This window comes from Mustelus asterias, chromosome 5, assembly GCF_964213995.1.
Source record: "Mustelus asterias chromosome 5, sMusAst1.hap1.1, whole genome shotgun sequence".
Classification (NCBI taxonomy): Eukaryota; Metazoa; Chordata; class Chondrichthyes; order Carcharhiniformes; family Triakidae; genus Mustelus; species Mustelus asterias.
In genome coordinates this window covers 137894808-137908671 of record NC_135805.1, presented here as the reverse complement: position 1 = coordinate 137908671, position 13864 = coordinate 137894808, and the positions used below count along the sequence as shown (strand labels likewise).

At 46.8% G+C, this 13864-nt stretch overlaps 1 protein-coding gene across 1 annotated transcript in view; it reads right to left on the bottom strand.

The window, feature by feature from the left end:
* The window catches only part of pgbd5 (piggyBac transposable element derived 5), a 68865-nt gene extending 58696 nt beyond the window's left edge, over window positions 1-10169 (bottom strand). The window contains exon 1 of the mRNA XM_078213346.1: window positions 9809-10169. Within this exon, the coding sequence (XP_078069472.1) occupies window positions 9809-10169 (361 nt within the window). The remainder of the gene's footprint in view (window positions 1-9808) is intronic.
* Window positions 10170-13864: the final 3695 nt, after the last annotated feature.

Below are 13864 nucleotides of genomic sequence, written 5' to 3'. Positions count from 1 at the left end.
AAGTGCAGACAGGCTAGCCAGTATTTCTTCCTCATCAATTTCAAACCCTTCTGGAATCTGAATTATCTCCACTTTCACCATGTCCTGGGTAGCATCTTCCTACTTGGAAAAGGCAGGTGGAGTTTTAATTTAATACCTCAGCCATGCTCTCTGCCTCCATACATTAATCCCCTTTTGTTCGCTAATTGGCCCTACTGCTCCTTCTACCACCCTTTTACTATTTGTATGCCGATAGAAGGCTTTGGGGTTCCCTTTTATATGTAAGCTGCCAGTCTCTTTCCAATTTGCCTCTGATTCTCTTATTTATTTTTTCTCCTCCCTTCTAAAACTTCGATATTCAGGCTGGTTTTCAATTGTATTTTCTACCTGACACCCACCTTAAGCACAATTTTTCTTCTTTATCTTAATTTCTATCCCTTTTGTCATCCAGGGAGCGCTAGATTAGTTTACCCTCCCTTTCCCTTTTGTGGCTAAAACCTTGACTGTACCCAAACTCTCTTTTTTGAAGGTAGCCCATTATTCAGGTGCAACTTTCTTGCCAATATTTGGTTCTGGGCTGAATAAATTGGAGGCATTTTTATTCCATTGAAGTTGGCTCCTCCCCCACCGCCCGCCCTGTTCATCATTTTCATTCTGGATTATTCTTTGTTCTTTTTCCATAGCCAGTCTAAAACTTATGATACAATGATCACTATTACCTAAATGTTCCCTGACACTTAATCCACTTGGCTCACCTCATTCCCAAGAATCAGGGCAAGTCATGCCTCCTTTCTTGTTGGAATGGAAACATGCCGTAGAAAACTTTCCTAAACACACTCTTGATGAGGAGTATAGGAGAGCATGCCAGAAGCAGCGCCAGACATACCTAACAATGAGGTGCCAGCCTGGTGAAGCTACAACAGGATTTGCCAAATGTGCACGTCAAACAGCGGAAGCTGCATGTGATAGAGCAAGTGGATCAGATATAAGCTCTGCAGTCCTGTACAACTGGAGGTAAAGAATTAATGGAAGGAAATGGTCCACAAACATATCATCCCCAAAGGTGGGGAGCCCAGCACTCAAGTGTAAAAGACAAGCTAATATATTTGTAACCATCTTCAGGCAGAAGTAACAAGTGGATAATCCATTTCAGCCTTCTTCTGTGATCCCCAACATATAGATACCAGTCATTGGCCAGGTGATGACAGGAAACTGCAGATGGCACTGAATACAGCAAAAGCTATGGGCTCTGGCAATATCACAGCTGTAGTACTGAAGACTCATGCTCCAGAACTTGCCAAGCCCCTCGCTAGATTGTTCCACTACAGTTAAAATACTGGCATCAACCTGACAATAAGAAAAATTGTCCATATATGCAGGACAAATCCTAACTGGCCAATTACCACCCCATCAGTTTACTCTCGATCAAAGTGATGGAAGATGTCATCGATTGTGCTATCAAGTGGCACTTATTCAGCAATAAACTGCTCACTAACACTCTGTTCCACCACAACCAAACAACTCCTGACCACATTACAGCCTTGATCCAAACAAACATAGATCAAAGAGCTGAATTCAAGAAGTGTGATGAGAATGATTGCCCTTAACATCAAAGCATAATTTGACTCAGTATGGCATCGAGAAGCCCCAGCAAAATTGAAGTGAATGGAAGGTAATCAGGAGGAAAGCTCTCCATATTACTGGAGTCGTGTCGAGCATGAAGGAAGATGGTTGTGGTCATTGGAGGCCAATCACCTCAGTTTCAGAATACCACTGGAGGAATTCCTCAGTAGTGCCCTAGGCCCAACCAACTTCAGTCACTGCTATGATTTGATTTGTCACATGTATCATCATACAGTGAAAAGTATTGTTTCTTGCACGCTATACCGACAAAACATACCGTTCATAGAGAAGGAAGAGAGCGGGTGCAGAATATAGTGTTATAGTCATAGCTAGGGTGTAGAGAAAGATCAACTTAATGCAAAGTAAGTCCATTCAAAAGTCTGACAGCAGCAAGAAAGAAGCTGTTCTTGAGTCGGTTGGTACGTGACCTCAGACTTTTGTATCTTTTTCCCGAAGGAAGAAGGTGGAAGAGAGAATGTCCGGGGTGCGTGGGGTCCTTAATTATGTTGGCTGCTTTGCCGAGGCAGCGGGAAGTGTAGACAGAGTCACTGGATGGGAGGCTGGTTCGCGTGATGGATTGGGCTACATTCACAACCTTTTGTAGATCCTTGGGGTCTTGGGCAGAGCAGGAGCCATACCAAGCTGTGATACAACCAGAAAGAATGCTTTCTATGGTGCATCTGTAAAAGTTGGAGAGAGTCGTAGCTGCCATGCCAAATTTCCTTAATCTTCTGAGAAAGTAGAGGCGTTGGTGAGCTTTCTTAACTATAGTTTGGTATGGGGGGGGGGACCAGGGCAGGTTGGTGGTGATCTGGACACCTAAAAACTTGAAGCTCTCGACCCTTTCTATTTTGATCTTGCAGAATCTTACTAGCTGTTCTGTCTGGAGACAATACACATCTCTTTAACCTGTGTTTAATGTTCCCTCCACCCACATTATCTGTACCTTTAAGACCTGGCTGGCTGTAGAGATTTGCATTCTAATTAGTATTCTGTAACTTGATGTTGTGTCTCTGTGCACTGTTGGAGAACAGATTTTCACTCCATCTGACGAAGGGGCAGCGCTCCGAAAGCTTATGGTATTTGCTACCAAATAAACCTGTTGGACTTTAACCTGGTGTTGTGAGACTTCTTACTGTGCTTACCCCAGTCCAACGCCGGCATCTCCACACCCATTGATGTAGGCAGGGGTATGTTCTTCTTTACACTTCCTGAAGTCGATGACAATCTCCTTCATTTGGTTGACATTGAGGGAGAGATTACTGTTGCCGCACCAGTTCACCAGATTCTCTATCGCATTCCTGTACTCTGTCTCGTCATTGTTTGAGATCTGACCCATTACGATGGTGTTGTCAGCAAACTTGAAAATCGAATTGATGGGGAATTTGGCCGCACAGTCATAGGTGTATAAGTAGTAGGGAGCTGAGAACATAGCCTTGTGGGGCATCGGTGTTGAGGATGATCATGGAGGAGGTGTTGCCGCCTATCCTTACTGATTGTGGTCTGTGAGTTAGGAAGTTCAGGATCCAGTCGCAGAGGCAGGTGCCGAGGCCCAGGCCACGGAGTTTGGAGAGGAGTTTCGTGGGAATAATAGTGTTGAAGGCTGAGCTGTAGTCAATAAACAGGAGTCTGACATTGGTGTTCTTGTAATCTAGGTGTTCCAGGGTTGAGTGCAGGGTCAGGGAAATGGTATCTGCTGTGGACTTGTTGCGGCGGTAGGCAAACTGTACTGGATCCAGTTAGTCTGGGAGGCTGGAATTGATTTGTGCCATGACTTTCGAAGCACTTCATAATGATGGATGTCAGAGCCACCGGCCAATAGTCATTAAGGCATGCTGCTTGGTTTTTCCTTAGGTACCGGGATGATAGTCGTCTTCTTGAAGCAGATAGAGGCTTCAGATAGGTTGAAGATGTCTGCGAATACCGCCACCAGCTGATCCGCGCAGGATCTGAGTGCTCATACAGGTACCCCATCCGGGCCAGTTGCTTTCCGCGGGTTGACTTTCAAGAAAGCTGCTCTGACATCTGCAATGGTGACCCCAGATACAGGTTCATCCAGGCTTCCAGGGTGGAGGGCATGCTCTCGCTGAACTCTTGCACAAAACGGGCGTAGAATGCATTGAGCTCATCAGGGAGGGGTGCGTTGGAGCCGGCGATTTTACATGCCGTCACCTCGTAGCCTGTTATGTCTTGCAGACCTTGCCATAATCGGCAGGGGTCGGTGTGGCTAGCCTGAGACTCTAGCTTGGTCTGGTATTGTCTTTTGGCATCTTTGATGGATCTCCTTAGATCATATCTGGCTTTCTTGTATAGGTCAGTGTCGCCTGACTTGAACGCCTCAGACCTGGCTTCAGCAAGAAGTGGATATCCCTGTTCATTCATGGTTTCCGGTTGGGGAACACACGGATTTGCTTTTTTGGCACACAGTCTTCTACACACTTAATAATGAAGCCAGTTACTGTAGTGGTGTACTCGTTCAGGCTGATTGCAGAGTTTTTAAATACTGACCAGTCCACTGACTCCAAGCAGCCCCGTAGAAGATCATCCGATTCCTCAGACCAACATTGCACAAGTCTCTTTGATGGGTTAGAACATAGAACATAGAAAAACTACAGCACAAACAGGCCCTTCGGCCCACAAGTTGTGCCGAACACATCCCTACCTATAACCCTCCATCCTATTAAGCTCCATGTACTCATCCAGGAGTCTCTTAAAAGACCCTATTGAGTTTGCTTCCACCACCACTGACGGCAGCCGATTCCACTCGCCCACCACCCTGAGAGAAAAACTTACCCCTAACATCTCCCCCGTACCTACCCCACTGCACCTTAAACCTGTGTCCTCTCGTAGCAGACATTTCCACCCTGGAAAAAAGTCTCAGAGTCCACCCGATCTATGCCTCTCAACATCTTATACACCTCTATTAGGTCTCCTCTCATCCTACGTCTCTCCAAGGAGAAAAGACCGAGCTCCCTCAGCCTATCCTCATAAGGCATGCCACTCAATCCAGGCAACATCCTTGTAAATCTCCTCTGCACCCTTTCAATCTTTTCCACATCCTTCCTATAATGAGGCGACCAGAACAGAGCACAGTACTCCAAGTGGGGTCTGACGAGGGTCTTATATAGCTGCATCATTATCCCGGACTCCGAAACTCAATCCCTCGATTGATAAAGGCCAGCACACCATACGCCTTCTTAATCACCTCCTCCACCTGCAGGGCCGATTTTAGAGTCCTATGGACCCGGACCCCAAGGTCCTTCTGATCCTCTAGTTTGGGTTCTCACGCTTCAGTTTTTGCTTGTAAGCTGGGAGCAGAAGCACAGCCTTGTGGTCTGATTTGTCAAAGTGTGGGTGGGCGATAGAGTGGTAGGTATGTTTGATATTTGTGTAGCAACATATCACATGATATGTTGCTATACATCATGTGTTTGATATTTGTGTAGCAACATCTACATTTGTGTAGATGTTTGGGCCTCTGGTGGAGGAGGAGACGTGTTGATGGTAACTTGGCAGTACACTCGAGCTTGGCCTGATTGAAGTCCCCGGCCACAATGAACAAGGCCTCGGGATGTTTCGTCTCAAGGCTATTAGTAGTGGTGTATATTTCGTCCAGCACAATCTTCCCATCTGCATGGGGTGGGATGTAAACTGCCATCAGGATAACGGAGGTGAACTCCCGCGGAAGGCAGTAGAGACGGCATTTTAGCGTCAGGTATTCTAGGTCTGGGGAGCAGAAAGTTGCCAGTGTTGCTATGTCTAGGCACCACGAGGTGTTGATTAGGAAGCAGACCCCACCTCCCCATGCCTTGCCTGAGGCCGCTCAATACGGTCAGAAGTGAGGATGTTTACTGGTGATTACAGTGTTCAGTACCATTCATAATTCCTCAGATACTGAAACAGTCCATGTTCATTTGCAGAAAAACCTGGCCAACATTCAGGATTGGGCTGGTTAAATGGCAAATAACATTCATGCCACACAAGTGTCTAGCAACGAGCATCTCCAACAATAGAGAATCTAACCCATCTCCTCTAAGTTCAACAGCATTGCCATTGCTGAATCCCCCACCATCAATATCCTGAGAGTTATTATTAACCAGAAACTTAACTCAGCCAACCATAAAAATCTGTGGCTACAAGAGCAGGTCAGAGACTGAGAATTCTGTGGTGAGTAACTCACTTCCAGGTTCCCCAAAGCCTGTCCACCATCTACAAGGCACAAATCAAGAATATGATGAAATGCACTCAAGATGATTGACTCCATCCAGGACAAAGCAGCCTGCTTAATTGGTACTCCATCCAACAATGTACACATTCACTACCTCCATCACCAGCGCAGTGGGCACCATCCACAAGGTGCACTTCCAAAGACTCGCCAAGCCTCTTTCAGCAACACCTTCCAACCTGTGAACTCTACCAACTAGAAGGACAAGGGCTGCAGATGCATGGGAACGCCACCAGCTACAAGTTCTCCAAGATACACACAACCCTGACTTGGAAGTACATCACTGTTCATTCAGTGTTGCTGGGTCAAAAACCTAGAACTCTCTTTCTAACAGCACCGTGAGTGTATCTACACCAGATGGATTGCAGCAGTTCAAATCAGTGGCTCACTGCCATCTTCTCAAGGGCAATTAGGGATCAGCATCAAATGCAGAGCTTGCCAGCAATGTGCACAGTTTTTTTTTTAAAAACCTGATTAGAATTTTAGGTGGGGTGGGAAATATAGAGAATGGATAATCTGGATCATGCCACTTGACTTTGCCTCTCTTACCCCACATAATCTTCCCTCTTCTCAATTGGAAAACATCCAGATGGGTTATATTGTGTATTACATAAAGCAAACATTCACTTCCTCCACAACACTGCATTGTGATTACAGTGTGTACCATCAACAGGATACAGTGCAACAACTCTGCAAGGCTTCTTCAATGGCACCTCCCAAACCCATGACCTCCACAACCTTGAAGGATAAAGGTATCCCAGTGCATGGAAACACCACCAACTGCAAGGTTACACACCATCCTGACTTGGAACTCTATTGTCATTCCTTCAGTGTTACTGTATCAAAAATCTTTTAACTTCCACCCTAAAAGCATTGTGGCAGTACCTTCACCACAAGGACTGCAGTGGGTCATTTCGGTAGCTCACCATCACCTTCTCTAAGGCAACTTAGAGAACCTGCCAGCAACATTGACTTCCCAAGAATTGATGCAAATAAAAAGACAGATGATGTCAATTCAATATCCTAAAAATCAATTGAAAAATTGTTCTGGGCAGTAGAATCACATTTAATACTCAGGGCCCTATTTTACCATTTTGATCCTAAGTGCTGGGCGGACTTGAAACTGGGAGTGTTTCAGATCCGACTTTTAGGCCCGTTCTGAGGCACCCCCATACGCACTCTGCCTGAAAAAATATCAGCGATTCCGAATCACGCTGCACAAGCCTGTGGGCAGGGCTTAACTCACCCAACATCCTTCAGCTCTGATCGGCGCCAACAACTGCGCAGGCGCAGAAAAGAAATGATAGAATGTGGCTTCCCTGCCACATCGCTCCCGGGCCGGATAATGCCTCCCCCGGTCCTCTCAGATATTGTTCTACCTCACAACATTACTGACCCCTTTATTCCGACTCTCCCCCACCAATCTTAGGCAGAGTGGCAGCAGACCCCCCTTCCCCCTCACTGATCACAGGCAGAGTGGCAGCGGAACCCCCCCTCACTGATCACAGGCAAAGTGGCAGAGTGGCCCCCCCTCCCCCCCCCACCGATCTCAGGCAGAGTGGCAGCAGACCCCCCCCCCCCCACTGATCTCAAGGAGACGATTCGGACGCTCGGCACTTACGTCCTCACTAGCTGGAGCGCCCAAATCTGGATGCATGTTTGTTTCGCGCCGAATCTGGATGGACAAACACAGTGGTAAAGGGGAAAGTGCCAGTAAGGTTGGGCGTGCAGCCCATTAAGTCAATTTAAATGCATGCGCTACTCACCTCCGCCCGACTTTACTAATTTTCCACGCCCGAAAACGGACACAACTTGATGGTGAAGTCGGGCCCCCAGTGTCCGAAACCAAATCAACCTTAAGTGCAGTATAAATGCCCATATGGATTGTGGAGGCTAAATGGCCTGTTAATGTGCTGTTAATCTGATACAAGCATTCAGCTTGTGAGTTTTATGGTTTTGACAGATGTTTTGAAGAGAAGCTCTCAATTATAAAGTGCTTGAGGCAGGAAGCGAAAGAAAACACAAATTAGAATCTGTGCAACTTGATGCAAATGGATTTGATACAAGAATTTCTGTACAAAGATTTGTGAAATAATTTTGATTCATTGCACCTTAATCAGAATGTGTCACAATGCCAGTTAGAAGGAAGGGGTCTGCATCAACAGCACAGTAGCAGGTTCTGCTTCACGATATGAGGGGTTGGCAGATCGGCTGCCTCTCCATCATAACCAGGCTGACTCAATAACATCCGGTAGTGAGGTACAGCTCCAACATAAACAGAAAGAAACAAGAAAGAGGTTTGAAGGACTTAAGGAACATTGGAATGCAAGGGACCAAAAAAGAACCACTGCAATCCACCTGAAAGATGATACACGAAATTAGAAATTAAAAAGGAGGGATATACAAGAAAAACAATCTAAATTTAACAAGAAAGCAATAATGTCAAAAATGACACTGACTGGTATGCCTGCAGTATACTTCTAAATAAAATGAGACTAATAGTGAGCATCTCCTAGCAAACTGGTTAAAACTTGTAGCTGTTTCTATCTTTCAACCTCATAAACTTTGAAATATTTGCCCTACCTGGAATGAGTTACACCACACAACACTCATTTTCTCAATAAATTATCCTCAGAACCATCGTTCTGGCTCTTCTCATCCTGACCTTGATCTGATAAAGAATCCGGTCTTCAATGCTTGCTCTACACATATGGGTGCTGTGTTTCACCATTGCAGATCAATTAAAACTTCTTTTTGGAACTGTCAGAATTCATCATTGAGCATCTGGGCACAACATTTTGATTATGTCACTGAACCTGCTGCTGCTAGCTTTCTTCAGTTTGTCGTACAACCTCTACATCTGTAGATAACACAAAGAACCGTGTAAAGTATGTTCACTAGAATAAAAACCTTCCCTATATCTCAACATTGCAAAAGTGGTGGGGGCACGGTGGGAATTCAAAGTTAAACCAGACAGCCATTAAATAATGTAATTTAGGGATTGCAGCAGGCTCAAAGCAACAAGTAAATGCACTGCCTTTAATAATCCCTGGATCATGAAAATTAATAGCTCATGAAATAGAAGAATCGAAGTGAACATACTGGTCTACCAAAGACTAGGATAACGGACTAACACGAAGCATGAATATGCAATAAAACTAATTCCTGCGCTTTGGGGATATGGCAAAGCAATTTAGCCTCTGCATTACTTCCCTCCAATTTGGCTCCATCAACTCGGACCCAGTCTTATACGGATTTCTGCGGAGTGTGGGTGGACCGAGTGATGATTATCTGCTGTGCAATATAGGCAGTTACTTCTGACTGACGATTCCGTTTCGATTGCTACATGGACAGAATCAACAATTTCACAGCACCCAACAAATTCAAAGGCAGAACAGTCCCAAAACCCTAACAAGAGGTCCAGCAAAAATAAAGGGGCCGATAAATAATTCACAACTACAGAGGATTTTCACAGTAACTTCACTGCGGTGTTAATAATGCAAGGCTGCTGGTGACAATAATAAAATGAACTTAACCAAATCAGGTGGCAAGGCAGTGTATAAGGAGGGGTTTCTCCTCATTTAAAGTCTGGGAGAGCCGTGTATTGACAAAGATTGAGAATTTCCCCGGCTATTCACATCAATTCCTGGACACAGGGAGGTGACAGCTCTCCGGCTCGGACAAGCACAGGGAATCCACCCAGCCCTGGGATCCCAGTTTCCCCCGGCTGCAGAGGGTTAAGAGAGAGGGGAAAGAGGGTTAAGAGAGAGGGGAAAGGGGGTAAGGCGATCAGGATGCTGCTGCTGCTGGGTGGGTGGGGATGCGGCTTTCAGGGAGGGAGCGGATCCGCCAACTCCCGCGGGGGGACTGGAGCCGCCGCAGGTGTTGGGGGAGCAGCTTGCTGAGGGGGAAGGGTCTGGCCGAACACATCCCCGGGGCTCCGGATTCTCTCTCTCCCCGGCCACCCCTCACTCCCCTTACCCGCCGAGTCGACGAACGGAGGGAACGCGACGTCCTTCAGCCTCTCCGTCCATCCCGCCGCCTCCTCTCGGTCCCCCGCCTCGAGGGCGGTTTGTCCGGCAGCCCCGGGCCTCCTGCCCCCGGATCCCGGGGACTCCACCAGCATCACCGCCGCCGCCGCCTCCTCGTCCCCCCAGTCGGACTGCGAGCTGCCGGCTGAGGTGCTGTAAAACGGGTTGTCGTCGCTGCTGCTGTCGGCGCCCGATTCCCCGAATACATCATCGGAGATCTGCAGGCTCTGGTAGCGGGAGCGGGCGGCCCGCAGCCGGGACAGGGACAGAGCTTTCCGCCGGCCCGCAACCGCCACCTCCTCGGTCGCCATGGAAATGAAGGGGGGGCAGCAGCCGCGCGCTCACCGCGCATGACACCTTCCAGAGGGAGCGCGAGGAGGGGCTGGGCGGGGCCACGCTGAGGGGCGGGGCTTCGCATAGAGGGGCAGGGCTCACTGGGAAGTACAGTGCCTCGCTGAGGGGCGGGGCTGCACAGGGAGGGGCTCCCAGAGAGGCGGGGCTTTGTGTGGAAGGGCGGGGCTTTGTGTGGAGGGGCGGGGCCACATTGCGCATCCGCACTGAAGGGGGCTGGGCTTTACGAGGGCGGGGCGCGGTCTCATTGGGAGGGGCGGGGCCTCACTTTGGAGGCGGGCCCTCATTCTGGAGGGCGGGGCCATACTGGGGAGGGGCGGAACGTCAGTGGTTTTCGCTGGATGCGGCACCAGGAGGGACACATGCAGCCAATGCACCTACAGTGCCAGTGGATCCGCGCTGGCATTTAAAGCAGAGCAACCCTCCACACTCAAGGGGAAGCAATACAACTGGGTGCATAGCCATAGAAAGTGGGGGTGCACTTGCCGGCAATGCATGGAGTTGTCAATGTGTTGAGCAACATCGGCCACCAATGCAACGGCTCTAATAATGCGAGCAGCATCAGCAACCAGTACACCTATCAGAATGAGCAGTCAACACACCAGCAGCGTCCATAGGCAATGAATGGACGAGGAAACGCATGAGTAACGTTAGCGCTTGCAGTCAGTGCTGGAACTCAACTTACTGACTGGCATTAACAGCAAATATACTGAGTGACAAATATCATGATGTGTCTCTGTGCCCTGTTTGAGAGCAGGTTTCCACTCCATCTGACAAAGGAGCAGTGCTCCGAAAGCTAATGGTATTTGCTACCAAATAAACCTGTTGGACTTTAACCTGGTGTTGTTAAAACTCTTACTGTGACAAATATCAGCCAGTGGTCTGAGTAACAATGGACATTGGGACTTCTAGTGGCAACATCAATGGCAGCCAGCGTACCAAATGACCCCAGTAACCCTATCTAATACCATGGACGTTCCCCGCAATCAATGCGCTGAACAGCAGTGGCACCCAATGCATGAAGCAAAGGCAGGCGTGGTAACCACAAAATGCTGTCAACACTTGTAGGTAGTGGTGCAGACAGCATTTGCAGTGGCCTTTGACTATGCACCAAGCTGCAGTGGCACCAAGAGGTCCAATGAATAACACTGACAGCTAATGTGGCAGAGCCCATCATTAACTTTTAATTTGTAGCATTCACCTTGAGAAGGAGATGGAGCAAAATAAAAGACTCAGAATCCAAAGCTTTCAGGCAGATAAAAAACTGTGCAGTGGAGTATTTTATTTCATCATCCCACTCTATATTTATCTTTATAATCTTTAATCCTGTTCTAAGCCCCTTTTGCTTTAATCCTGATCAGTACCGGATTTCTTTGTACTTTGTGCGGGAACCCCAAAAAATCGGCAACGTTTTGAGGTCAATTTTTATGACAATATCAGCAACGTTATGCAGTAATGTGGGTCCTGCAGCAAGATTTAACCAGTTTCCGCGGCACATCGTTCAATCCACAAGTGTTTATGTCAGAGAAAAGTAACAACAGCATAGAATTGCATAAAATGTCAATCCAGAAACAGACCATTCAGCCCAACTGGTCCATGCCAGTGTTTACAGTCCACACAAGTCCCTTCTTTTCCTCTCGTGTTTACCGAGCTTCCCCCTGTGCTACCTGCCTTAACTCCTACGCAGTAGCAGTTTCACATTCCCACCATTCTTTGGATAAAGAGGTTTCCCCTGAATTCCCGAGTGTTATTTCTTAATGACAATCTTATACTTGCTGTCCCTATCTTTGGTCTACCCCACAAGTGGAAACATCTCTATGACTAATATATCAAACCCTTACGCAATCTTATAGATCTCTACCTATTGTGGGAATGACAAAATAGGAGAGATGGTGTAGAAGAAGTCTTCAGATTCCTGGGACATTGGAAGCAGCTCCGAGGCAGAAGTAGCTTCTGTTGGATGTTCACCTGAACACAGCCAAAATGAATGAATGTCTTCATTGAGACAGTAACTAATGATACAATAAAAAAAAGGCAGGGTGAAGTGAAAAAGCTAGATAAGAAAGCAGAACATAGAGCAAAAAGGACAAAGAGTGTGGCGAAAAAAAGAAATGATCAGGAGGAGAAGAGAGAGAAATTAGCAAGATTGCCAATAGAAGGGCTGGTTTTGTGTGATATGGATGTTAATGCAAATATTTTGTGAATACAATTGATGTGCTCCAGTCAAGAATTGTTATGGCTTGTGAGATGGTACAAAGCATGACAGGCATAGCCTAGACTAGGGCAGGGCTGAGAGCTGAATATTTTTAAAGTTTATTTATTAGTGTCACAAGTAGGCTTACATTAATACTGCAATGAAGTTACTGTGAAAATCCTCTAGTTGCTACTGGTGCCTAAGGAAGAATTTAGCATGGCCAATGCACCTAACCAGCACATCTTTCGGACTGTGGGAGGAAACTGGAGTGCCCGAAGGAAACCCACGCAGACTCGGGGAGAACGTGCAGACTCCGCACAGACAGTGACCCAAGCCGGGAATCTAATTTGGTTCCCTGGCGCTGTGAGGCAACAGTGCTAACCACTGTGCCACCAACTGCCCCTAAGATTGGGAAACATCTTCTAATTAGGCATTTTACATCTTTCTGGACTTAACATTGAGTTCAATCATTTCAGATCATGAACAGAGTTCCCTATTTTGATTCTGTTTCTTTTTTGCCATATGCCAGTCTGAATCTTGTTTTTCATCTTTTTACTTTCGGACAGAGCTGTTCATTATTCTGCCATCCACAGTCACTCTGACAAATGCTCTGTTTCTTTCCTACAACCATTACTGCTCCCTTTGACTTTTGTTCATTGACATTTTTGTCACTTAATCTTTCCCAGGGTCCCACCCTCTACCCTATTCCCAGACTTCCCTTCCTTCAGTTCTGCAGAAGAGTCCTATTCCTTTCTAAACGTTAACACTGTTTCTCTCTCCATAGATCATAGAATCCCTACCGTGCAGGAGGAGAGGCCATTCGGCCCATTGAGTCTGCACTGACCACAATCCTACCCAAGTCCTATCTCCATAAACTTATGCATTTAACCTAGCTGGTCCCCCTGACACTAAGGGACAATTTAGCATGGCCAATCCACCTAACTCGCACATCTGTGGAGCACCGGAGGAAACCCACGCAGACACGGGGAGAATGTGCAAACACCATACAGACAGTGACCCAAGCCGGGCGCTGTGAGGCAGTAGTGCTAACCACTGTGCCACCGTGCCACCCAAGATGCTGCCAGACCTGCTGAGTATTTCCAGCATTTTCTGTGCCTATTAAAGATAAGGGTAGGTGATGAAAAGCAATCTGGATGAGATGAAAATGGAACCATCACAGATAAGTGGTGAATCATGGGCAGATAAAGATCTGTGCACACATAGAAAATGAAGTAGACCATTCGAGCCCCCAAAACTCTTGCCGTTATTACTCAGCTATCAATTTAAACACCCTCTAACATTCCAGGTGAATGAGACAAATAAGAATGGGAGCCGGATCTTAATTCAATCAATAATCTCCCTTTATTTAACACATTAGGTACCAACTCAAACAGTTGCAACCCTTTTAACTCTTTTACAAAACTTTAACTCTTAACATTAACTCTAATTATTTAATTGAAA